This window comes from Thalia democratica, chromosome 1, assembly GCF_965202585.1.
Source record: "Thalia democratica chromosome 1, ktThaDemo2.hap1.1, whole genome shotgun sequence".
NCBI classification, from domain to species: domain Eukaryota; kingdom Metazoa; phylum Chordata; class Thaliacea; order Salpida; family Salpidae; genus Thalia; species Thalia democratica.
The window spans coordinates 66,067,609-66,095,435 of NC_139165.1; the positions used below are offsets into that span (position 1 = coordinate 66,067,609).

General features: G+C 24.5%; 2 protein-coding genes across 3 annotated transcripts; one reads left to right on the forward strand and one right to left on the reverse strand.

Moving 5' to 3' along the window:
- The first annotated feature begins 3,037 nt into the window (after window positions 1-3,037).
- On the forward strand, window positions 3,038-17,366 carry LOC145841304 (BBSome complex member BBS2-like). The gene is made up of 18 exons (XM_082948700.1): window positions 3,038-3,209; window positions 3,723-3,938; window positions 4,084-4,209; window positions 4,382-4,444; window positions 5,248-5,325; window positions 5,537-5,641; window positions 6,585-6,671; window positions 6,876-6,964; window positions 7,225-7,465; window positions 8,029-8,122; window positions 8,333-8,396; window positions 9,562-9,669; window positions 10,240-10,369; window positions 10,658-10,783; window positions 11,700-11,837; window positions 12,784-12,896; window positions 13,023-13,171; window positions 16,819-17,366. Exons 1-18 carry the CDS (start codon window positions 3,084-3,086, stop codon window positions 16,917-16,919), a joined length of 2,154 nt encoding a protein of 717 aa, XP_082804826.1. The 5' UTR covers window positions 3,038-3,083; the 3' UTR covers window positions 16,920-17,366.
- Window positions 17,367-21,083: 3,717 nt separating this feature from the next.
- LOC145848206 (ciliary microtubule inner protein 6-like) lies at window positions 21,084-27,652 on the reverse strand. Of its 2 annotated transcripts, none has more exons than XM_082953842.1 (5): window positions 27,570-27,652; window positions 26,729-26,893; window positions 23,815-24,047; window positions 22,599-22,708; window positions 21,084-21,429 (listed from the first exon to the last, which is right to left on the reverse strand). In XM_082953842.1, the coding sequence occupies exons 1-5, from the start codon at window positions 27,626-27,628 to the stop codon at window positions 21,310-21,312; spliced, it is 687 nt and encodes a 228-aa protein (XP_082809968.1). In that variant the 5' UTR covers window positions 27,629-27,652; the 3' UTR covers window positions 21,084-21,309. The 2 variants fall into 2 exon arrangements, with proteins under 2 accessions (XP_082809968.1, XP_082809969.1); XM_082953843.1 differs by having other exon boundaries at window positions 27,598-27,641.
- Window positions 27,653-27,827: the final 175 nt, after the last annotated feature.

Genomic DNA, 27,827 nt, shown 5'->3' on the forward strand with positions numbered 1-27,827 from the left:
TATTAATTCAAAATTAGTTATTCGATGTTTAAGCTGTGTGCTACGCATTGAAACTAATTTTTTAGTTCAGAAACGTTTTTATAACTAAACTACTAGATCAACGTTAAAGTTTATTAAGTTTAGTTTTACATAGTTAAATCAAAGTTTTATAACTAACTAAGAAATACAAAAAAATATATTACATAATTTATTAGCTATTGTTAATTGTTACAGTTAAAATATTACTTGTTTTGTATGTTATCAACAGTTCATACCAAATGTTTAAGAATGTTTGTATCTTAGAAGTAAATTTTAATACGTAATAATGTCGTTTTAAAAAATTAGTTAACTTTTAAGATGATTCAGTATTTTAATGTAGGACATAAACTTCTTGAACTTTTTTAATTAAAAAAACAAATAAGTATTTTTTTAACGGTTAATTACTGTTTAAAATTAAAAAAAAAAAAAAAGCTTTGCTCAAATGTTATTTTTAGTTTATTGAAAGTAACAAAGTAAAAATTAAATAAAATTTTTTTGATTATTATCTTAAGTTAGTAAGTTTCTAATCAGAAATGCAATAAAATATTTAAAGTATATCAAGAGAAAAGTATCTTACTTTGTAAAAGTTTTACTATACATTTTTTTGTTTAGCTAGTTTGTTTTATAACAATTATAGCCTTAAGTCATTAAATATTAATCTAAGTAAGTTTCATAAATTAAAACGGTAAACAAAATATTACTTAAATTTTTAGAAATATGCTAGTTTTATCAGCATACAAGAGCGTTTTTTTTTACAATAAGTTTCAATTAAGAATTTAATTGAAATATATACTTAGAAAATATATTACATAAACAACCTTATAAAGTACCATACCAACTTTTTTAGACCGAATAAGTTTATGTTTTTATATGTTCGTTAATTTTTGTGGATTAAAAGTATTTAGTGCGAACATTGAGCATTACAACAGCATGTAGCCTAGGATAAAAGTAGGCTATTTTAACATCAACTGTTCAATTTCCTACGAGCATAAAGTTAATTTTATAGGCAAATTTATAAATTTTTCAAAAAACATAAAACTTTAATGTTAATTATTTTCCTTATCACAAAAGCTATCTAAAATTTTTTTTATTTTGTTTTAGAGAACGCACCTTTGTCTTTAATTAAAAAAAAATTTGGTTTGGGGTTTGAATTATTTCATGGGGTCCCTCCAAAAATAAAGTTGTTTTTTTTATTTATTATTATGGTATTAAAACCAAAAATGAATATTTTCTTTATTTTATTTTATTTTTTTTCCCTTAGTTAACACGTTATTTAAACTCTTAGATGTTTATTTTAGAAATAATGTTAATATCTTTTACGATATGGCCACAATATTAAACTAAAATAATTTAATTAAATTTGTTGTAATTCACATTCTTATTATTGTTTTTTCATTTTATCAATTTTTTATCTAGGAAATGGCCAAGGCAAATGATAGTGTAATATACATCATTTTGCTTTGGGGCTATATCGTAAAAGATATAAACATCATTCTAAAATAAATATCTAAGAATTTAAATAACATGCAAACTAAGGGAAAAAAAAATATTTATTTTTGGTTTTAATATTTTAATAATGAAAAAAAAAAAACCCTTTATTTTTGGAGGGACCCCATGAAATAATTCAAACCCCAAACCAAATTTGTTTTTTTTTTAATTAAAGACAAAGGTGCGTTCTCTAATATAAATAAAAAATTTAGATAGCTTTTAAGATAAGGAAAATAACAGACATAAAGTTTTATATTTTTTGAAAAATTTATAAATTTGCCTATAAAATTAACTTTATGCTCGTCAATTTCTTAAAGTAATTAAAACAGTTATTATCAATGAAACTTGAATTTGAGAAAAACTGACTGTCATGTTAAACCTTCATGTTTAATTTAACATCATGCAGATAAAAAAGTTTACTATCAGGTGTTTTCTTTCTCATTTTGAAACCTTTAAATTTTTACATGAATTTTGTAAAAGCAGGCTCAGTCTAGATTAAAAAAACCTAGGAGAATTCCAGCTATACTTGTTAAAGATATTATTAAGCTCATACTATTTTCTGCTTCAAAGGGTAGCAGTTTTATAAAAGATCACAACGTAATCAATTGAAACATTTCAAAGTTCTAATAACTTATAGTTCTTTTCAACTTTTTAATGCTTACCTAAAATTATTATCACTTATTTTGAAAGCTGCTTTTGTAAGCATCCATATATTTTTATTAAAACATAAATTGATTTGTAACAAAAACTTTTTTGATTATTTTTGTATTCAGAGTTATCATGGTAAATATTAATTTGTATTAGTTAGAAACTTTAAGTAGTGGATTATTAAATGTATTTTGTATATAGTATATTTTTCATATGATGAGCAAATTTTAAGATATTAAAGCATTATATATAATATTAGGATTGTCAACAAAATTATCTGTATTTAGATTGTTTTTCAGTAAAAATACTGTATTCATATTTTTATAGTTTTTCAGTTTTTTTAAAAGTATATCTGTTTCTAGTGAAGTTTTATTATAACTAGTTGTTGTCACAGCTAGACATGACAAAACTTTTTATAATACTTGTTTTATAAAAATTACATAAGGTTTATATTTTTTACAAGATTCTTTCTTTAGATAATTTCTTAAACTTTAAGAAAATGTTCTTTGTATATTTATGAAATTCTGGTGGATGAAACCTTTTTAAAAACTGTAAAACAATTTTTTCATCTAAAAATAAGCACTAGACTGCACAGTACAAACATCAAAAATAATCTATGCAACATTCTGTGGTCTAGTTTTTGTTCTCATTAGAACTCACCAGGCAGACATAGTCATAATGAACTGTTGTATCAGTCAAACTCAATGTGTTTAAGTATTTTCAGAATAAGTATTTGTTTGTGAATTTGTGTAAGCATCCATTTTGGCGATAGATAAAATAAACTTACGTTATTACGAAGTATAACTGTTTTAAAATTGTTTTGACAAAATAATAACAAACATAGACTAAATTTTATTCATTTCTCAATTTTTTTAGATAGAAACTTTTTTAATGAATCAATTCAATGTGAATAAATCAAGTTTTTAAATATGGACAACAATTTTACTCCTGTGTTTACATTAAAGTTAAAGCACAAAATAATTGAAGGGCTAGTCACAGTAGGAAAGTATGATGGAAAGCATCCATGTCTAACTTGTGCCACTTCTGCCTCCAAGGTAGTTTTCTATTATTTAAAAATATTTTAATTCTTAGCAAAGAAAGTTTTTATTAATAATATTCTTTTATGAATTCTAATCTTATCTTTAATTAAAAAAAAAAATTATTAAACTTTATTATAATTTGTTACTTATTTTATCAACACAATGTCTTAGTTTTCTCAGAGCTTGTACAAAATAGACTTAGTTATCATACTTATAAATAGTTTATAGTTTAAATTAGAGCCAAATATAAAATTTGAAGTAAAACTTGTTGGTAACAAAAGTATAGTATTTATGTAATAAATATGTCCATTTTACAGCTCCATAAAGTTTTTAATATTTTTAGTTTGCTCTAATATCAGTTTAAAATAAAGCTTAATTCTTAGACAAAACTAGATAGTGATTAAAAGCTCAGATTATTTTTTAAAGTATCCAAATCATAAATAGTTAAATTCAACCTTTTTTTTAGAGTAGTTTTAATTAAAAAGTATATATATTTTTAAAATTGTTTACAAAAAATTCTACTTGCAGGTTTTTGTTCACAATCCTTACAGTAATCAAAGTAGTGGAGGAAGAATTTCAATAGAGGATTCAGACATCAGTCTGTTAACTATAAACCAATCAGTAACCTCACTTAAAGCTGGAAAACTAAACCCTGCAATAGATAGAGATGTTCTATGTATTGGTACACAAACAAACTTACTGGCCTATGATGTTCACAACAATACTGATTTGTTTTACAAACAGGTCAGTGATTTAAACTGCAGTATTGACACTGGACAACTTGAAAAACTTCAAATATACTTGAAAATAAGAATTTTAAACTAAAAAACAATTAAGTTTTATCTTGCTTTAAGCTGTACATGCAAGTCTGTCTTAATATCAAATTTAGGTGCTCGATGGAGTAAATAGTTTAGCAATTGGAATGATCAAAAGTTGCAACTCTCCTCTTGTTGTTGCTGGAGGTAATTGCACTCTACAAGGTTTTGATTCAAGTGGTGAAGATAAATTTTGGACTGTAAGTTGTTATGTGTCTTTGTAAAAACTTTTATACAAATTATTACAAAGTTTAGTGTTACTTTTTTTCAAACATGCTTCATTAAGTGTATATACAGTACACTTTAAAGTATAATCAATTAACAACTATTTAACCCTTAATAAAATTTTAGTTCAAACTATCACTTTTTTAGGTAACTGGAGATATTGTTACTTCCCTTGTCATTACTGATCTGTCACAAGATGCACAAAACCAGGTTTAATAAATTTATAACTAAAAATGCTTAATAGGTTAAAATTGATATAAATTATTTATGGAACCAGTGTAGGCATAACTTTTAAAGTATAAAATTTCCTAAAAGTTTGTTTTGCTTCAGTATATTTAGTTTCAGATTGTCTAAAAGTAGTCTTTTTATAAGTGTAGAGATGCGATGATATCATTGAGTGTACAAAAAACGTAAACTGCCACAAATGATGTTGCATTTTTGTTCATATTAAAATAATATTTTTAAAATCTATGAGAGATTACTTTAATTAAGGTAGTTTATGACCGTACTCCTTATGACATATAACAATTTTCTGGTACTGACATGGTTTTTTAATACTTGATTGTGTATGTTTTGTTTATGGATAGTTTTATCATATTTTTCTTAAGTATAATTCTAAGTACTCTGGTAATTTTTGTAATTTTGTTTAACTATGTTATATGGTTAACCAAAGTACTAACTTTACTGAATAAATAGATAAAAGGTTGCGTAATACTTTACAGTAAAGCCCTTATAAAAAATGGGTATTATACCCTCTGCAGTTTAGCAAACTAGTAAAAATCAATTTTGTATTCCTTATTTTTAGTATCTTTTGTTTAGCATACACTCACATAGATTTTTAAACTTTCATTATTCTCTAAAATCTTCTTATAAAGTTTTTGTTGTAAAACTAAATTTAAAATACTTTTACCAAAGGCTTATAAAATTATACTGATTTAAGCTAGTAAAGGTTTTTAAAGTTTTTTATCATGTTTAAATAGTTTTATAGCTTGAATTGTATTTATCTTTGTTAGTTGATAGTTGGATCAGAAGATTTTGATATTCGAATTTTTAATGGAGATGCAATAACTGATGAAATTTCTGAAAACGAAGTAATTCACTCTTATTTTATAAATAAAATAAAAACACATATTCTATTTAGTTATGATATGTAGGTCAGCAAGTAAACATATTTTTTAAATTTACTAACTGGAAAAATGTCTTTAAACTAATTTTGCATAATTTTTTTGTTTGTATAAATTAAGTTCTATAAAAACTAATGAATAATTAGTTTCCAATTTTTCTTAAAGTCATTTTTGGTAGGCAGTCACGCACTTGTGCAAAATATCAGCCACAAAGTTTGGTTATGGTCTTGTAAATGGCACAGTTGGAGTTTATGATGGAAATACTAGAGTTTGGAGAATAAAGGTTAAAATATTTGTTTGATATAAAAAAAGAATTGTTTTAGATATTGTAATTGTAATAGTTTTAGTTATACTTTTATATAATAATTGCATTATGTTTTAGGAACTAATTAATGTTAATATAAATAATTAACTATCTATACACAAAAGTAAAATTTATCTAATTTATACAAATAATTTATTATTGTTTATTAAAATACCTAATAGTTATGTAAACGTACTTAAATTTCAAAGGTTTTAGTGTCATTTATTATTAGTAAAAACGTTTATGCTATATTGATTTTTTTTTAATAAAGTTAAATAAGTATGCTTTATAACAACTATTTTTTTAACTTGCTCAGTATATTAGGTTAGACATTTATATGTGTTAATTTAATAAATAAAGTTTAAAAAGTTATAAATAGGTCATCAGTACATTAAAAAAGAATGTTTTAAAATGTTTTAACAAATCTTTTTTTTTTTCTATCTTTAAATATTCATCGTCATAAGTAATTAGAATTTCAAACATAATCGTAGCTGATACTTTGATATAAGGCAATATAGGGTGAGCTGTTTACAATTTATTATTAAAAACTTTCTAAAAATAACAAGACAATTAGTTACACCACATAGTAATTTAATTTAAGAATCAAAATTAGTTTCAATAATGTTTACTTTTAATTATGCTAAAAGTCTAAGGATATTTGGTGCACGCTGTAATTTTTCATACAAAACTAGTTTTGTTATAGTGACTAAGTAAAACTTTTCAATAAGTTTAAAAACATTTTATGCTGAGCTTTACTATTTTTTCAGTACTAGCTTACACTTAAAATAATTTAGTAGTTGTGGTTAAATTACTAAATAGTTAAAAAATTAAACAAATGACCTAAAGAAATTGGTGTGTCAGCTGAAAAACTAAATAGATAAAAATACAATTTCTTGTTTAATTTGATATTTATCAATAACAGTCGAAACAGCGTGTAACAAGTATGCAATGCTTTGATGTGACAGGAGACGGTAATGATGAGTTAGTCTGCGGTTGGAGTAACGGAAAGGTTTATTTAATCTTTTAAATTTCTTTATGTTTATTAACTTAATTTCTTGTAAATATTTTTTTACAAAAAATATGTAAAAATCTACAATAAAGTTTATTGTTATAGTAAACTTAGATTTTAATATTTTTAAAACACTTTAAAAGATGTTTGTTTAACTTTATAAAATATATTCAAATGACATACTTAAATTATTTTAATTCTCAGATTGATGCACGATCAATGGAAACAGGCGATGTTGTGTTTAAAGATTCGATGCAAAGTTGTATTGCTGGCTTGATCGTAGCTGATTACAGGTAATCTATTTAGAACCTTACACTACTCAAACCACATAAATACTTTTTTTATACGATAATATATATAGGTCTTTTTTAATACTTTTTTTATTAAGTATTTGAAATCGTGTGTACTTTTATACATTTAACATAGACTCTTTTTAGTTCTTATTGGTTTTCTTACGTATGTTTGTTTTGATAAGTTAACATGGTTTTAGAACTTGAATTAAAAATAAAGTTTTACTACACGCAAAAGTTTCAGCTTAACCTTGAACTGTTAGGTTGGACGGAACACCACAGTTGATAGCATGTTCAGTAGACGGAGAAGTGAGAGGTTACCAACGAAGCGACGTGGTAGACACGAGTGACAACAGCGATCAGTTGAACCAGCAAATAAAAGAGTTGAGCCTTTTCAAGCAGAATCTCTTGCTTGAAATAGAAAACTATGAGAATGAAATCAGTTCGCTTAATTCTAATAAATTTTACTCATACTCTGAAAGAGTCGAAAATGCTATCATTCCCGTAAGTTTTTTTATTTTTTTAGTTTGAAATAAATCTATTTATTTGGTAATAGTATTGTATCAATTCGGTGGTAAACAATGCAGAAACAAGTGTAGAACTAGCTAATTACTTTTCTCTTTACTAAATGCTTATAAAATTCTTAGTAGTCAAGTTCAATTCATAATCATTTAAAAGTCGATTTTTAGCTTTTGTAAATATGAAAACAAGTATCATAATATGTTCAAACACGAAACGCAGTTTTTCTTCAACTTTTTCTTAATCAAACGACCAAATTTTCACATCCAGATGCACCAAAGACAATTTAGAGAATAATTCAAGTCTAGTTTAACTAAATGAATTATAAATACTTTGTCGTACTTGTTTTAGTATATAAGAGTTTTGACTGTAGAACACTATTAAAATAAAAAAGTCGCGCGACTTAAAAAGTCTAAAAGTTCTTTAAGTCATAACTTGAAAAATTAATATTTGTATTTGTTTAACATTTGTATTTTACAAGTTGTCTTAAAGTTCATAGTCCTAAAATTTTTTCTCTCATATTTTTTCAAGAAAACAATAAACTACAGACTTCTACCGCAGTATCAGCCAAACTTCATATTTCACAAGGAACTAAATCACACCCTAACCCTCATTTGCAGTTACTTGTATTTACAAATAATGGTTTGTTATGCTTGTTTTAAAAGTTTTTTTATGTTAAGTGTATTTGTAATGTAGTTGTTTTTTAGAAATGCTAAACATGGATATTAAAAAAAATAATTTTTAATAAAAGTACTTAAATTTAATCAATAATAATTATTGTAATTTAAAATAAAGAATTCCAAAAATTTATTACATGTCTTAAGTTTACTACTAACTAGTTTAAAATTTTAGACACAATAATAAAGACAGTAGTTTTGTTCGCCGAAGGACTTTTTGATGGAGAAAGTCAAGTTGTGTAAGTAAAATTCTATTATCACTCCACAAAGTAAATAGTTTTACTTTGTAATAATTTATAAATAATTTTACTAAGTTTTAACTTATAGAATCGTTTTAACTTTAAGTTTTTTTATTATTTTTAAATTGAAATAAAACACTTAAGTAAGTTTATTAAACTTTATGTTTTACTACACAAATTTATCGAGATTCGTTCTTACCTTTAGACTTACTTAAGAATTAAAATAATTAAAAATTTAAAACAAATTATTAAAAAAAGTCTTAATGAGGTCACAATTTTTTATTTCTATATATGTTCAAAGAACTTCAATGAATTTGTTTATTTGTATTTCAACTTTATTAAGTAGTTTTTAAGTAGTTAAACTCTTAAATTACTGGCTCTTCTTAGTTACATTAAAAAAACTTTTATTTTTAAATTTTTATACTATTTTACATGCTCACATTTGTCTAAATATTTATGTCATGTATGACTTAAAAAAGCAATGTAGTTAAACTTTCTAGCTATTTTTTCTCACTTTTTACAATATTTTTAATAGGGTTGCCACACTTTCATGCTTACTCGGGCTAATTTAAAGTTATTTTTTTAATCTCAAGCTATTTTTTTTTGAAAAACCCAGGCTATGTGAGATTTTTTCGAAATACTCAGGCTAGGTAAATAAGACTTTAAATGAATAATTGATTATTTTTTTATTGTTTTGATTCTTTGTAGTTTATCTACGTTTTACGTTTTTATTTTTGTTAGTTTTACAGTGTGGATTTAAAATGGTAGGTACAATGCTTTGCTTGGGGCTAACTCTTAAATTTAGCGTAAATTTATAGTAGGTACTTTTCATAACCTTGTGTAAACTTAATTAGTAAAATATCTTAGTGATTTTAAAATAAAATATTAGTTTTTATAGTGTAAAAAAAATATTTACAACGGACTCACTGAAAAAATAAGCACAATAAATCACTGGTTTTTTATTTCAAAGATGATAGTTTAGTATCTTTTAATTTGATTATAAAATACGTTTTTAAGGTTTAGTTGTCTTTATAGTTGCATTATAAATTTATAACTTACTATAGATATTAAAAAATAGGTTGAAAACTATTTCATGATTGATTATACACATTTTTAATTTTTTTTGAATTTTTTTCTGAGAAATAATTCAGCTATACATTTACAGTCACCCACCAAACTCTCAACTGTCTAATGTAATAGAGATACCGCTGCACCCGAACAAAGACGTTCCTCTTGAACTGCACATACAAGCTTTCATAGGGCTTTCTGAAAGGTTATTCAATGTAAATGAGACTAGCTAATTCTAAAATCTTTCGTTTAGAAATTGTAACTAAAGTTGTTTATCTAAAACGCTGTATCTAAATCTACTAATTTATTTATTAGCTGTAAACAACTTCAGATGTTAAATTAAAAAGTATTATGATTTATACTACCTTAATGATATATAAAACTTAGTACTAACTTTCATACTAAAGTTTTTATCGTGTTTTGTACTTTTTATAAATTTTTTAGTGTTTAATTGGTAAAATTGGATAAAAAATCTTCAAAGGTTATTTTCATACCACTTTTTTACAAAATAGTTACTTTCAATGTTTTTATAACAAAATCGAAAAATTATTATTTTGATATCATGTAAATTATATTACTCACAATTACTATTTGAAAATTAAAAGTGTTTTTTATCAAAATAAATGTTTTCTCAAACATTACTTTTGAACTAATACATAAATAAATCATTAAGTTTGAAAATTAAAAGTTAGGTGGTTAATTTTTATATAGATCACAAAGCAGTCACATATTACTTAAACAATAGCTAACAACGTTATAAAACACATTACAACAGCAAACACTTCCACGTATTTGAATTGACAAAGAAAGTTCCTTCGTTCAGCAGTTATTTGTATGTCAAGGAGCTTCCAGTGCAGTTGCCTGACAGCTACGTTCACTTCAGCTGCAATGAACGAGTACAAAGGGTTTTGAGGATATTTTATTAATCTAATTTTAGTTCTTATTTTTGTAAGTTCTAAGAAAGATAACGTTTAAAGTTATTATCTTTATATTCTGTTTAACAGTATATACTTATGTTTTAATGACGATATACCAAAATAAAGCTAATTCAAAAAATCCGAAATACATAAGTAATTTTACAAGAAAATAAAAATTCTGAATTATTATAAAAGTTATGTGTCTTAAAAGAACTTCAAGCTACTTTTTTCTTTGGTACAAACTTTATGGTTTTAGGTAATAAAAAAAATTTTAAGGTGGCAATTTGGATCAGTGAGGAGTTTTTACTGCCGCATCAAGTAGAATATGTCGACGATGAACTGAAAGTAAATTTTGTTTGTGTCAGAGGCGGCCTTCTGCAAATACACATGGACTTAAACGGAGTTTGTTTTGTTTATCATCATGATACACAACAGAAAGATAAGAAAACTATAAGCTTTAGTTTGTATCAGAGTTTTATTAAAGCTTTAATCAATAGTTGTACTCGATTTAAACTACATACATGTTGCACATAGATAATAAACGATATCCTTACCAAAAATAAAATTATGTTAGATATACTTTAAAAATGGTTTCAAATTATGTATTAGTTTCCAATTTGATATCTTCTAAATATTGATTCAAGTTGTTTAGTTGAATGTTTTGCATATTAAATGGTTTCAATTTTCATACTAACCTTGTAGTTTTTAGCTTGAGGAATTATATATCTACAAAATTTCAAAGGTTTTCTGGTGTCAATAAAAAATCTATATATTTTACTGTTGGTTATTATAAGGAATATTTTTTTAATGGAAAAAATGTTACTAAAATTTTTTTAGCATCAATTTGATAAAATTAAGCCATAGTCCTAACAGTTAAAAAATATTTATATCTCTAGTTTAGTTCTCGAAAAAGGTGTACAGGAAAGGGTTGTAAATGTTTACTAATTTAGATATAATTAGTTGTATTTGACTTGTGAAAATTTTGAAGTGATGTTTTGCAGTAAAAAGTGATGCTTAACTATACAGAGTTTTGAAAAAAAGAAGAAAAACATCAACATTTTTAAAATTAAAATATTTACTATGGTTTTACTTAGTGTATTAAAGTAATTAAATTTATTGTTTTGGTTTTGTAAAAATAACAGAAGTAGCATGTATTACATACAAAATAATTAATAGTTTAAGTACGAAATTATGTGTGATATGGTGGTCAAAATAGGTTTTATAACTTAGTTTTATACTGTTGTAGAATATTTCAACAACTTAAAGATCTATCAAAATAATCTAAAACATTTTAACTTATAACTAATTATAATTATAGGTTAGGATAACAACCGAAGATATAGAAATAGCTGGCTCAATAATTCAATCGCTATGTAGCGCACTGTCAATAAACCAACTCCAATCAGAAGCTTCATTCCCGCAGTACATGCAAAAAGTTGAGGAAACCATGAGCTTTGTATGTAAGCTTAAATAATTGAAACTAAACTGACTCACTTTAAAATAAAGTTTTGAAATTATACGAAGGGCATATATGAGGTCCAGCTTTTTATTTATAAAAAATATCATTGGCTTATGCTTGAAAGCTTAAAGTATATACCATATAAAACTTTTTAAATAACAAAAATGATTTAATTAGCTTTTGAGATATAACAAGTTTTATAGAAAGTTTGTGATACAAGCTTAAAAATACTACATGACTAATATTCTCATAACTTTGAAAAATTTACTAAAAATCTACCTCCGTTCTTCTTTCTTTTTTTAATTAACTTTAATTTATCAGCAAAAGTCATTTTCAATATTACAAAAGCTTTTAAATTAAAGAATTAATAATTCGTTGCTTAAAATAAAATAAAGAGACTTCTTTTGATTACTTTTGATAAGAAACTTTTTCAGCAAGAAACAAAAAATGTGTTTGTTACAAGTTGTATATAATTTATTAATATTAAACTAGGAAAATTTTAAAGCGATTTCTTAAATACTTTAGCAGGAGAAATATTTTAGTGTGGTACTCTTGTTTTGCCTTTTTAGTTTGCGCCCCCCATTAGTAACCTATTTAATTCTCTTACCTTAAATACTTATACCTCAAAAAATACTTTTAATTTTATAGAACGGTGACAAACAACTGGTAGCTTGGTTATTAATTTAAAAATAAGACCAAGTTTTTTCAAAGTTGTATACCTGTCATGTCTTTAAACTACGTGGTAAAAATTTATAAGCAATATATAATTTTTATTCTATGTTTCTAACGTTTCGTTTAGTTGTCTAAGTTATAACGTTTAATTATATTAATATGGTATTAAAGTATTTAAAAACTTATAAACTTGTTTATATATTTAAGTAAGTTGTTATAATGTAACATCTTATGAATATTTATTGTTATTCTGTTTTTTTTACCATTTAAGGTAGATAATGTTCAGTCGTCTGCCAAAAAAATAACAGCAGAAATGTCTGAACAATCAAATTTGATCAAAAGTTTTATAGTGAGAACAGAAGACAGTCGAATAATCGAAGACATGTTAGTTTTTATTTAACTTTTTTACTGTTTTACCTTCGTCTAATTAACAATGTGAGTGGTAAAAATTTTCTTCCAATCTTTCTATCTGTATCTTAATAGCTTAGTAGTGTCCAAAAATTGTAACAGCGAAGGTATGAGACGGGGACTTGTCGAGTTGCAGCAGATGAGCAATGTTGTGGTGAATTCGTACAAAATTCGCTGCAGCAACCATCAGCAGTTGGTTGAAAGTCTCAAGTTTGTCAACCAACTCATACAAAAGTGCGCTCAGCTAAGAGGTCTGTTTTGCAGGATTTTGATTTTTTCTGCTTTTGTTTATTATTTTTAGTCTACTTATATATTTTCGAGTGCCTTAGACACAACCATATTTTTACTAGTACAATCTGGAATATTTAACCAATATATATATATATATATATATATCTTTAAGAAATTCAGACTTAGTTTAAGTTTCATGAAAATAATGTTTTTGATAGTCTCTTACTTGCTAAATTAGTGCTATATAAATATGATTTAGTATTTTTAATGCATTGTAATCAGAACAATATTTTACTTCAATATTTATCACAATATTACAACAATATTTAATAGACTAGTAACAGTATTGAGTAGCTAGTACATTTTGGTGAATATTTTAAGCGTAACGTCTATTATCATTTTTTGTGTACTATGAAAAATTCATAACAGTTTTTGATAGAAGAAAAAATAATGAAGTATAATATCAAATAATATTGTATTTAGAATTGTTTAAAAATTCAATTTTATTCATTAAGTGTTTTTGGTATTTTAAATCTATGTTCCAAGTTTAAATAAATAACTTTTGTGATAAATACATTCTGATTTTAATTAAGAAAACTTTAAACGCCTAAACCTCTAAAAGTCTGTAATAATTATTTATGTTTTAAAAATTAAGTTTATACACTTTTTTAAAACAAAAGTTTTTTTTTGTTAGTTTTTTTACTGTATTGAAAAGCATTGTTTTTAAATATTACTGTAGCATGTTTATGTGTTAATTTTTCTAACGTGTATATACTACACAGTCACTTTTTGCGAAGATACGCACATTGTGTCCACAGCAAAAGTGCGTAACTAAACGCGAAGTAGCAAGTTTACCTACTATATTGGCTGTTTTCTTATGACGCATTTGATTTAATACAGTTTAGGAACTTTTCCACTTCTTTTTTACAAAAATAGTTTTGAATCAAGTGGTATATGTGTTTGAAAATTATTTAAATAAAACCATTTCTGTGTATACAAAGTATTTTTTCTACTTATTTCTTGCCCACCAAGATTACACTTGTCTAATACCATGCAAGAAAAGTTTAATCTTAGCAGGGTAAGGAACAAATTAGCTAAAAAAAGAGATTTATTGATTTGAAATTGATTTTATTCCATAATTATTGTAAGAAGTTGAAAATTGTTACTTGTTTAATTTAAAGGTATAAAAAAGGGCTAAGACACTTAAAATATAATGACCATAGAGTTAAATACACGGGAGTGGGTCAAAATCGCACGGCGTAAAAATTGCACGGTGCGTCACTTTTGCACGGTGTAACTTTAGCACGGGAGTCATTTTAGCATGGTGGGTCACTTTTGCACGATGCGATTTTTCTGCACAGCATCACTATATTGCAAAGTGTCATTTTAGCACGATGGGTCATTTTTGCACTGCATCAGTTTAGCACCAAACTTCATTTTTGCAACGTTTTTTGTTCTTCTGTATTTGCTTGGAGCATATTTTTTTAGCAGTTTTTTTTTTGCACTGAGCGTCATTTTTGCACAAACCAAACTTTTTTAAACCTTCATTTGAAATTTTTTTAAGAATACAATTTTAATTATAAATACTAAGAACTTTTCAATATATAAAACACGTGTTTAAAAACTCAATTAATGATTAAAAATAAACACGCATTAGATTCGTAGAAAATTCAAGCTTTATTTCACAGTTTTATTCTATAATTAAGTTAATATTTTTTCAAATGTAGTACTAAATTGTTTTGACAATGGGTAAAAGTTTATATAGCAAAGTTTAATGAACAAAGATATCTAAAAAGATTAATCAAACATTACCTTTTTTCGAACATGTAGCTAGTTTTACTGGTATAGATATTAAAACAAATTATTATTAATTCAATTTTTAATTCAGTTTTGTAAAGTAAAAACATTACAAACTTTAAAGCAAAGTTATAACTACTTCTGTTACAAAATTTTTAATTATATAGCTTTAAGTTTTGACATTAACTATTTAAACAAAAAACTTAATTTAATGTTTTAGAATTATAGTAGCTTGATACATTTGCTTTAATTATATGAAAAAGTTCATGGTGTAAAAACAAAAGTAAATTCAAAGTTCTTTTTTTTACGTTTCACGGCTTTTTATATATATTATGTGTTTAATGAAAGGCTTATAATGAAAACGTTTCAGAAATAACAAAAATAAAATCAAAGATGTTGTTCAAGAGTATACAATAAAAAATAAACATTAAATGGATAATTAGTTTTTGTATATATTTTGTTTTCTTTAATAAAATTTTAAAACTAAAATTTAATCAACACGTTTTTTATGAAATACTTAAATTATAAGTTTAAGCATTTATTTTCATGTTTAAAAATTATACTTCATCTAATCTAAAACAAAATAATGTTGTATAAAATTAAGTTCAATACTTGAAAAAATAATGTTGTTTTAGTACAAAAAGAATAAAATTTTTAAGTATTTTCGTCAATTTAATTAGTTTTATTAAGGTTAATACTTTAAGGCTTTTCTTTATTTTACTAAACTTTCTAGTATAAAAAAATAAAACTCTAGAATGTTTCAAATATTATAGTAAGGATAATATAAGGAATCTAAAAAATATACATTTATTACAAAATCTGTAAATAATAATACACTAAAAGTCTCTAAAAGCAAACTTTCATTTATTAAAAAAAAATTTGCTTCTTTGTTAAAGAGTTTTTTACAAAGTTTAAAAAAATCTCAGCTTTGTTCTAATTTTTCGAGTATATTATCTTATTGATTAGTAATTATCTTTATTATCCTATCGTATTATTTAATTAGTTTAAAATGTGTATGATTAATATGAAACAAACTTAATAAATTTTAGGTTCGATATTATATAGTGTTAAAAAGAATGCTATTACAACTACAAAGAGCGAAAATTTATAAAAAAATGTTTTCCGTAAAATACTAATAGACAAATCAATAAAAATTAAGTTTTAATTCAAGCTTAAACTTTACAAATTTAAATTATAAAGTTTTATTTTATAAAAAGTTTCATAAATACCCTTTTCTTAAAAAGCACTTTGAAAAGCTTTAGTTCGTGCTAAAGTAACGCTCCGTGCAAAATTAACCCACCGTGCTAAAGTGACGCCGTAAAAAAATGACGAGCCGTGCAAAAGTGACCCTTTATGCAAAAGTGACCCACTGTGCTAAAGTTACGCGCCGTGCAAAACTGAGCCCCCGTGAAAAATAAACCTTCTGTGCTAAATTGACGATCCGTGCTAAAGTGTCGCTGTGCTATTTTGACACCAACCTAATACACTGAGGTACAACTAAATATTTATCCATCCGTCAAGTAACATAATTTTACAAAGTCAAAACAAATATAGAGAATAATAACCACTTGAAATTATATATAACAAATTGAATATATTGTTAACTCAATTTATAGACAAATTTAAAATATAAAATATTTTATTCTTTATTGTGTCTATTGAAAATTTTAAAATGCGTAAACAAACGATAGTGCGTAGATTTGCAAGAGGTGACTGTACTTTATTATAAGTTTTTAAACTTAATAAATATTGTATGTCAAATGTTTAAACTAAGTGATGATCGCTAAAGTTTATAGCTTTCATTTAAACAATACTATTTATGCTAATCAATATGAAATATTTTGTAATAATTGCCTGATTTTTTTATTAGTCGGAAAATTCAAAACACAATTCATAAGTCAATGTAGAGAGGCAATAAAAAACAACCAGACTGCTTCCCTGATAAAAATCATGCAAAATGGAAGCTCATAGAGTACCTTCTTTCTAACATTACATTGTTTACATTAGTGAAAATCTTAAACTTACGATTCGCTTTTTGTTATAAATAAGTAGTTTTTTAATTAAAAAGTCAAACAACCAAGTATAAGTAAAAAAATAGTGTTGACTTTCTGTAAAGCACTGCATTAATTAAACTTATCAACTTTAAAAAAAATTGATTTTTTTACCTTGCTGTACGTGTGACTTACTATTGAAAACAAATTTCACTGTAACTATTTTATGATGTTGTTAATCAAGTATTAGTAACCTTTTGATGTTTTTTTTTTATACGACTGACAACCGGTGTTGTTTTTCTTCACTTTAGTTTTTAATTTTATACCATTTTCAAAGCGTACATTCGTCGATTAATTAATTTATGTTGTTTTGGTTTTTATTAAATTTTTGAACAGCAAATGTTAGTTTGCTAATATACAAACTTTTTAATACAGTAAGCGTTAACTATAGACAAGTAACATGTTTATGATAGTTTTGATTGTGTAAGCATTCATTGAATAAATTTTAAGGGTATACTAATCGTGCCAACCAAAGTTACATCCCGCTCAATTCCCTTTCAAATCAATTCCAACAAGTTCAATTTCTACCTGAGTTGAAATTCACCAAACAATTATAATCTATTAATTCCCACAAAAGTTATTTCCAAGTTGAATCAATTTTTCCCGTTTAGTTCCAATTTGAATTAAATCCCTTTAGTCATTTTTCGTACATTCAAGTTTTGTAAAACAAGACCTAGTTACTGAAAGTTTCTAAAAATACATAAATAAATATATGGAAAATGATATGATTAGATAAAATATATCACCTTCCACAGAGCTCACTTAAAGGGCTTTTAAATAGTTTATTGGGAGTTGTTGAATCTTTATGAAACATATGTAATGTTTTTTTTAAATTCTACAATTTGCAATAAACTAAATAAATTTATATGTAAAAGTTTAGTAACACAAAATAATCTTGACATTAGAAGTTCTTTTATTTTTTTTTTTTTGAAACGTTTTTTTGCCAAAAATAGTTTGCGAGTTCACTTCAAATTTGGATAGGTTTACGGAAAAGGGACGCTCCATGCATTTCTGACACCTACCCTAATATTTTTATAATAATTTATATGGTTCTAACACAAAATTAAAACAAAAATTAGTTTTTTTACGAAAAATTAGATGATTTATGTTCTGTCTCAGGGTTTCCTAAGCTCATTTTTATAAACGTCCCTTTAATCAAATCAACTAATGGTCGCCCCACTCATTACAATCCCTAAGATATTTGGTGTAAATTTTAAAGTTTTTGTAAATTGTGCTTAAGACCTATTTTTCCCCTAAGTGCAAACCTAAAAATATTTAGTGTAGGTTTTGAATTTATCGTAAAATGTACCCAAGTACCCTCTTTTGATACCTTTACTAGTCATGCTTCACTTTTGGCCCAATTACAGCTTATCGCTTCTTGATATACTAAGAGGTGACCACCGTGTTCTAAACCTTATAACTTGACTTTACGTATTAACTTTTTTGTTTCGATATTCTTAATTTGATTAATATCAGAAACAAGTACAAATACTGTGTTTTTTATTATTAACATACAGTATATTTTTCATAATAAACTATGACGAAATCTTCAAGACAATTTAAGTACTGACATTAATACTAATAAAATTGGTTTATTTTTTTTACCTGAACAAAAAAAAAACTATTATAACACTTTTACGTTAGTATTAAATTTTATAATTATTTAAGTGTATTTAACGTGAATAAAAAAAAAAGATAATATTTGTTTTTAATACAAAAGTAATTATATATTTACATTTACTTAAACACGAACCGGGAAAAGTAAAAAAAAAAAGAAAGTTGTGCTATACACATAAATTTGATCAAAAAACGTATTTAATACGTCGTAAAAATACCCTTAAATTAATTTACTTTGCATACAACAATATTTTTTAGAAGAACACAAATCACAGAAATTTTAAGCAAAAACCGACCTTTTATAAATTTTTTGTACAACTAATACTGTTTATTTACTATTGATTATACCAAATTACAAGAAAAAATTTTCTTTAAGTTAGTCTTTATTACTGTACTAACTATAGAAATAATTGAACAAAATACCCCTAATTTAGCATCTAATTTATATTTAAACCAAGGTTCACACTTTGAAAGTAAAATAAAGGTTAAAACTTAGTTTTAAATACTTACACTATAGACTAGAGGTGGGCAACGTACGGTCCGCGGAGTAGAAATTACCTGCACGTAAATGCTTTTAAATTTAAAACTTAAGTGGATTCCGGCTAGGAAACATGTAAATCTGGTCCGCTAAAACAAATTTCGAAACTTAAACAAGATATTCAGCGATTTAAATAGCGGAGAAAAATATTCTCAAGTACAACTTCAAAGAAATTTGAAATATACACTGCACATAATAATAAAAAACCATTGATTTTTTTTTTATCGAAAACTAAAGTACCTTTAATGATTTATATGAGACAAAATCCGGTCCGCTATGGACTAAAAATTTTCATATCTGTTTAGCCAACAAAAAACGTTGCCCACTTTCATTTTAGACTTTTTAAAAGATAATTAAGTTAAATTTATTTATGTAAAAAAAATTGTCCTGAGGTAAAAACTTGTTTTGTTAGGCTTGGCTGGATTTTAATAAGCATAATCTAGTTTAAAAGTGCAGTATGTTTTGATTGGTTTTCTGTGCGATGCCAAAAAAAAAAAATCTTACTCCAATAACAAGTTTTACTCTAAAAATTTCATGTGTCTTAGTTAATCACAAAATTTTTCGAATATTCTTTTAACTTAAATGATTTTTCAGTATATTTTGAAATAATAAACCGAGTAAACGTTTGTTCGTGATATCTAACGACTTTTGACAACTGTTTAGTTTAATGTTACTTTTGGTTTATACTCTTCACGTTTTGAATTAGACGTATTAAAAATTTATGACATCCAGCCCCGACATAATTTGAATTTTTATGAAAAATCAACTAACTTTGTAATCAATGGAATAATTTCGGTTTGTTTTTTACAAAAATATTTTTCATTAGTTGATGATTATTATTTTATTGACTTATAACAGTTTTTTTAGCAACTTGACAGGTCTCCACAAGTAAGAGAATAATAATAATAAACTACTATCATTTTACTGATGTAAACTAACTCTAATTTAAAAACATAAGGCTTTAAATAAAATAAAAAAATAAACTTTTATGAGTTCTGTAAAAAAAATTAAACTAAAAAATATACATTTAGTACGCATTAAACTTGAACCATATAAAATTAAACACAGATAATAATATAAAGATTTGTTATCCTTGTAATTATTTGTAACTTATTGAAACTTGATCATTCAAACTTGATATTAATAACTTTAAAAAAATATGTTCTTTAGTTGTAGTAATGAAACTACAAGTCTAGCGAAAACTTCTAGTTAGTAGTAGTTATCAGCATATTATTTTAACTGACAATCACAAACTAAATCTAACAAGTATGAGTTTTCAAAAAGTACATAACTCAAATATGTTTCAAGTAAAAAAAAACAATTCACACAAAATATAGTCACTTAATGTAAAAACAAACCTTTGTAAAATTTACATAATAGTTTTTTGGATAAATTTATATAAACATAATATATTAACACATTTACAAGTTTTAATAACCTTTATAAAATCATGTTCTAATTTAAAATTGTAAGAACATATTATTTATAACAATAAAATTTAATTTATTCAAAAATTATTTATATTAATAGTGACAACGGGTAAATTTTTTTTTTTAGTTTTGGTATATTAGTTTTAGTAGAACAAAAATCAAACAACTTTTAGTTTTATCTACATTATAACAGTATAATTATTAGCTATATTACATTTAGTTTTATCTTAAGTTGAATTAATATAATTGGTAAACATAACTTTAACTGAGATATCAAATTATATTGACAAATAATTACAAGCTAAATTATAACTTATGTCATCAGATTATTTCAGCGTTTTATTCTAATAGAGTTTTAAATTTTCATAAATTTACAAGTATTTTTATTATTGCTCTACTTTTTTTTGGATTTTAACATAACATGTATAATTTTCAAGGTTATGATTTTCTGGCTAGTGTAACATAAACACATTTGAAAAGACCTACAAAAAATTTTAAAAGACATACATAATATTATGAATGCAAACATTACTTTGGATTTAGGCATATGAAAAACTACAATAAATAAAATACACATGTTACAAAGTATTGTGCAAGATGTATAGATATTATACAGTGAACAGATTAAGAAAAAAACTTAACAGTTATACAGCTTTTGGGACTAATTCTAAAAATACAATGCTTTAGTGTAATGACAAGATATTTAAAACATGGAGTTCATTCTTCTACTCAATCCGGTTTACGTTTGATTTTTTGACCTGATTTCTTTCAACCCAGGGACTATTTATGATTTCCTTGCCATTTTTATCCAGCACAATCTGATCAGTTACAAACGAACCATGCATCTGTTGATAAAGACAAATATAAACTCATATTTTTTATAGAAGAAAAACTATTTTTGTAGTTTAAAAAGAGTAGAAGTTTAAAATAAGAAGTTTAAAAACAAAAACTAATACAAAAATTATGGGTTATTGAGAATATAGATTGACAAAAACTTAAAAGACTATTTTGGAGTATTTTAACAAAACTTATTCCATTACTGAAACCTAGTTTTTAAAATTCACTTTTTTTGCGTAAATTTATCAGTGCTACAAGTTGTACTCACTGCTTAGAATTTTAAATGTATTTTAAGACATAGTTTTTAATAGTTTGTAAGTTTAATGAAAAAGGAGCAAACTGGAAAGTATAAGATAAACAATCAATTAAAACTTTTGTATTACAAATTAAAGTTTTGATAAATTTATTTATATTAAATAGAAGGAAGTCTTTTAGATGGATAAAAGGGCAAAACTTAAAATTTTACTTAAAATTTTATACTTTTTTATTGTCTATTAGAATTAAAAGCATTTAAGTAGTAAAGGAGTAACTTTAACTAAAGTAAATTAAATGAAAAAAAAAATCAGAAGAAAATTGTAAAAAAAAGTCTTTATTGAGATTAGACGAAACTGACTTTAATTAAGCGATTACAAGTATTCCTTTATAAAAATGAATTTTTAATTTAAAGTTTAGGATACTTCAGAAAAACATTAATTTTTAAAATACTATAGCACTATAACTAAGTATTAATAACAAGCATAAAACATGACTCTGTAAAATTTTAAATATACTAACAATTAGTAATAAAAACTAGTCTACTGATACATTGAAACTATATTCAATTAACAATTTCTCATTGATAAGATGGAACGCTTATTTATGATAATTTACCATATAAGTGTACAAAAACTATTTATTTAAATAAAAATCTTTTTTTTTTTCAAAACAATTAAAAAAATTTAATGAACCTTTTTATCATTGATAAACTCAACTAGGTGAACTTTATCTTTTTAGCCAACTGTCATATTTTTAGTGTTTAAAATTTTTATGAGCAACCGGTTATACTGTATCTATAAAAAATTAACCTGAAAGATTTTATAAAATTTTATCAAAACCTTGTCAAAGTACTTATAGCTTAAAATAGATCGAAATTTTAAACAAATGTCCCTTGAACTGTAGATAAGGTATAAAAACCTACCCTTCCTTTTATTGGATTGTTTTTTCTAGAGTCGTGGTGATGAATGTAAGAAATTCTTTCCCTCGTTTTTTTTGGATCGTAGTTTAATGACTTTGGATGGTTAGATGGTACTGTTTTTAAAAATTTTCAGTAATCAAAACTTTATTTTTTAATTTCTTGTTTTTACAAAAACCTAAAAGAATTGAATTAATTTGATATTTTTACAAGAGTAAAAAAAAAATATTGTAACAGACTCTATATTAAAAATATTTTAAATAGATTATTTTGAGCTAAAAATCATCAGTAAAAACTTTTTGCAAATGAAATAAAAACTTAAGTATTTTATTAGCAAAATGAAAAACACTTAGGGCATAGTAGGATTCACCTTGTTTTTAAAAAGTTGATCTTAACATGTAGAGTTTTATCTTAGCTATAAGATTTCTTTAACTGCTTAATATACTTTAAAATATCTCTTGAAACATAAGCGAACAAAGTCTGTGAACTTAACAGGTTCCTTATGGAAGTTGAAAACCAAAAAATCGAAAAAAAACTTTTTCACAAAAATCTGTCCTCTCCTTCATTTTTGAAACAATTTTATTTAAATTTTTACAACAAGTTAAAAACTAATTTTTACATCTTTTTAAAGCACAATTTTTTTATCAAAATTTTACTAAACAGAAACCTTTTTTTTTTAATCTAAAACTTTAATTTAATTATTTATTCCAACATTCAAGTATTTTAAACTATATAAGGAATGTTGCCTAAAATATGAGCTTTAAAGCTTAAAAAAAGGTTGAGAAAATAATTTTTTAGTCAACTTTTAACTTATTTTTAGAAAAACTACAAAATTAAAAAAGTTAAAGAAGACTTTTAAATTCTATAAAAATTGGCTTGTAGTTTACTTTTTTAGCTTTTATATAAAACTCAATGTTAATTTGAAAATATATATATTAAACCCCTCTTTTGACTTTAAAATACAAGTTAAATAACACTTTTTAAGAGTTTGAAAACTTATAACTTTTCTTATAAAGTGTATCTAATAATTTCGTTAATTATTTAAAACATTTTTTGTTACATACTAACAAACTTAGGAATATAATGTAAAAAATAATTAAAATAGATACTATTAAACACAAAAATTAACTTAGTGTACAATACTTTAGGCACATATTATTTATTTTTTGTTACTATAACTTTTTTATTCCATAAAGCTATAGTTGGCTGATAACAAACTAACAAATTCCTTTAGAAGCATTGATGTTAGGATTGCTTCCGTGTCTGCCTCGTGAAGCTTGGATTTCACTAGAATCAACTGAAACATGACCACTGAAAGACGACCTTTGTGTAGTGTTTCTATTGACAGAAGGCTTTCTTGATTTATTACTTTCTGTTAAAGATGATAAAGAAGGCCACCAATGGCTATTATTTGTATTATCAGGTTCCATGTAGTTGATTGGCTGCTTTAAGTATCTAATTAATAATAGAAAATGGTCAAAGTAATTCCACTTTAAGACTTTATGTTTGCACATGTTAATTTTAATTGTATAAATAAATGATAATTCTTTAATATTTTAGATACACTAGTTTTTTTTTGCAATTTGTAATTGTTAATATTTTGATTGTATGCTTTTTTTATGTTTGTGTGTGTATATTGAAAAGGTTTTCACAGTAGTAGGAGTCTGTGCACACTAAATTGGAACAAAAAGAAACTCTGTCAACCAAAGCTTAAAACTGCACAAAATGCCAAAGACCTTTTTTTTTGCTCCTCACATAAACTTCAGAATATCTAGTCTAAGTTACAAAAAATTTCCTGAATGTGTAATGTAAATTTCAAAACTCCCAAAAAGTATTCCAAAAACTTTTTTTCATCTTCATCATAAACTCCAGAATATCTAGTGTAAACTTCAAAATTAATTTTGTGAACTTCTACATGAATGAGTTTTGTGTGAACCGTGAGACCACTGGTATGTAATATTATTATTTAAATAAACGAATACTAAGTATACTAGTATTATTACCTCCAGCATTTCATCTTTACAAACCATATTAAAACATGAATAATGATATCCTACTACTTTAAAATTTATTTTTTACTTATGACCAAACATTTCTTAAAATTAAAAATGTAATAAACCAAACTGTCTTATATAATTAAACGTTTAATAGATTAACTTAGTATATTTTGTATACTTAAATATATTGTCAAAGCTAAAAATACTGGAAATTTATGTTTATATTAAGAGCTGTGAAGTATGGCCTGCAATATGCTTTCTGACATATTCTTTTTTTTTCATAAACAATGAAATATGCGCTGTTTTAATTGAGTGGGAACTGCTGTCTACTATATACTAATACATTACTAATTGCTTTTGTATACATAAAAACATTTCAAAAAAAATTGTCTAGCAAGGAATTTTTTTCAGTATCTTTTTCTTCTTATTATTATAAAAGGCCTCTAGTCCTTTTTTAGAACTGTTTGAAATTGTAGCTTTAAAATTTTAAAGGTGTTGAATACACAATATCAGAATATGGATTAGTACTTGGTTGTTGGTAGATGAAACAAAAGAAACACTAACCCCTTAACTGACACTGCACCAAGCTAGTTCTTTAAAATTTATACTTAGTTTTTTTTTAATTACAATTACTTAAGGGCATAGGGGGGTCCACCTTGATTTTTACAAGTTGATCTTATTTTATAGAGTTTTATCTGAGCTATCAGACAATTTTAACTGCTTGAAAAAATTCAAAGTATTTTTTGAGATATAAGCATTCAAAGTTGGTGACCTCAATAGGTTCCTTATCGAAGGAGCAAACTAAAAACGCAAAAAAAGACCATTTCACTAAAAATATATCTCCTCCTTCATTTTTCAACCAATTTTCTTCAAATTTTCACAGAAAGCATATCATTTAATTCTAAAAAAATTGAATGAAGAAATTTTTCAAATTTTTAAAAATAAAATTTTTATTAAAAAAATCATCTATTTTTTTTTTATCTAAAATTTTTATTTTTAAATATTTTTGAAATTCCAACATTCAAAGTATTTTAAACTATAAAAGGAACGTTTCCTGAAAGTTTGAGGTCTCTAGCTCAAAAAATGAAGGAGAAGATAGATTTTTAGATATTTTTTAAATTTCCGAGAAAATTGACCCTGAAAAATTTGCGGTCCATAAGTTTGTATCGGGAACTTTTTATAAAAATTACAATATTTCAAAAGTTAAATAAGATTTTTTAATTCTATAAAAACTGGCTTGTAGATTGTACATCAAGCTTTCATATAAGATCATATGTTATTTTTAGTGGAAAAAAAATGTTGGACCCCCCTATGCCCTTAAGTTATAAGAAAATAACAGTAAAAACTAGCATGAAAGAATAGCTTCAAAATATTTTAACTTACTGCTTTAACATTGAAAAATAAGATTAAGAATTGTACTTGTAGTACTTTTTGGTGTTTTGTTTGTATAACTTTTTATAACGAAGAATTTTTATCACAAATAAGTATGTGTCTAGTGATTTAAAGTATTGCTTTGAATTAAGTAAAAAACAACTAAAGTACTTATATTTAAAAAACATACAACATTTTTTTGCTTTACTATGAGCAATTTTTATTTTGATAACAATGATTAATTAAACTATTCTTTAATTTTAGCAAAAAAAAGTTATGAACAGAAACAACAAAAAACCATTAAAAAAAAACTTATAAAAAAATTTTCAAGTAAAGTGATTAATTTTTAAATGTTTTTAACTTTGAAACAAAATTTTAAATGAATTTTATGTAAAATTAACAAACACTAATTTAAAATATCAAGTAACAAAGTTTACTTTTACTTCGAATGATCTAATTAGCTTACCAAAGTACAATTTTTATATTTATGTGTCTATAACTAAACTTGTCAAACTGATGAGAAGAATTTTTTTTGCTGTTTTTATTAACAACAAATTCAACAGTATTAAAGATCAGCTGAGTAACAAAAGTTACTGTTATACAACTATATGAAAATAACTCCTAATTAAGGTTTGTTTAGTTTATTTATAAACTACTAACTATCTGTAGAAATAGTAGAAGTTAAGAATGGTAAAATATAGTTTTAAGTTTTTACTTATCTTTTGTAATAAAAATATACCATTTAAAAAGTTGTAATAAAATAAAAACCTTATGTTATCAGTAATATGAACTATATGGTGGGCTTGTGGGCGGTTTCTAGACTCCATATTGGATGATGCATTTTTAATACCCGGTCCAGGGGCTTTTGTGTTCCTTTGTGGCTTTGTTTCTTGGTCTGGTATCTCTTCATCAAAAATACGGAATGAGTCTGGCCTGGAAAATATAAAAGCTACTACAATGACATTTTAACTCAAGTTTTTAAAGCTTTAAAAATTTAAAACTTTTTATTTAAGGTTTTTACTGTTAAAAAAAGTTCTTCATATTATTTTAAGATGCAAAAAGGGCAGATAAGTTTTACAAATTAGGTTTATCATGCACTTTTTGGTTTTCTATAAAGTACTTAAGACTTTAATTTGTCAAAAATTTTGAACAGCAACTCTAAACAACTCAACTTAATTGTCACAAAAACTGCTTTGATTTTAACAGGCTAGAGTTATAATAAAAAATTAATAGTTTGTTAAATGAAAATACAAATACTGTTTATATTGGGTTTTTTTACTTTTATGCCTAAAATACACATAGTTTTAAAACAATGATTTTACTTCAACTTTAAATATATCAATGTAAAACTCTTACAGAAAACTTCTTGATAATGTCAAATTAAAATAAAGATTATATATTTTTAACTTATTTAGTTATGTTTAAATAAATATAAAATGTTTATCCTTGCAAAGGGTAGCGTTTGAATAGTTTTCTATAGCATAAAAAAAGTTGATAAGCTTTTTAATAATTTTTTGTATATGTATAAGCTATGAGTTTCAATGTTAAAGATGCTATAAAATATTAAAATATATTTAATAAAAAATATAATGAACTTATGCAAACTTACTTATAATAAGATAAAACTTTTTTCTTACTTTTTATACCTTCTAGTTTTTGGTTAGACATATCTGCTTTACTTAGTTTTAGTTGCTTAATATACACATATTGTGGAATTAAAGATTGGTTACTACTGTTGTCAGGAGAATTTTATTTCCCCAAAACGAGTACCTAAACAGTTTTATCTTTAAATATACTTATTTATTTGTAAGATTTTTACGAAGCCTTAAATATAAAGTAAAGTGTAATAAAATTTATCGAATTATAT

Excerpts from the sequence above, each read along its gene's own strand:
- LOC145841304 (XM_082948700.1), top strand. The coding sequence starts at position 3,084 with ATGGACAACAATTTTACTCCTGTGTTTACATTAAAGTTAAAGCACAAA. Across the intron at positions 6,965-7,224 it reads TTGATCGTAGCTGATTACAG|GTTGGACGGAACACCACAGT; the intron begins GTAATCTATTTA and ends TTGAACTGTTAG. Across the intron at positions 12,897-13,022 it reads AGTCGAATAATCGAAGACAT|CGAAGGTATGAGACGGGGAC; the intron begins GTTAGTTTTTAT and ends AAATTGTAACAG.
- LOC145848206 (XM_082953842.1), bottom strand. The coding sequence starts at position 27,628 with ATGTCTAACCAAAAACTAGAAGGTATAAAAAGTAAGAAAAAAGTTTTA. Across the intron at positions 26,894-27,569 it reads AAAGTTTTATCTTATTATAA|GCCAGACTCATTCCGTATTT; the intron begins GTAAGTTTGCAT and ends TATATTTTCCAG. Across the intron at positions 21,430-22,598 it reads ACAATCCAATAAAAGGAAGG|ATGCATGGTTCGTTTGTAAC; the intron begins GTAGGTTTTTAT and ends CTTTATCAACAG.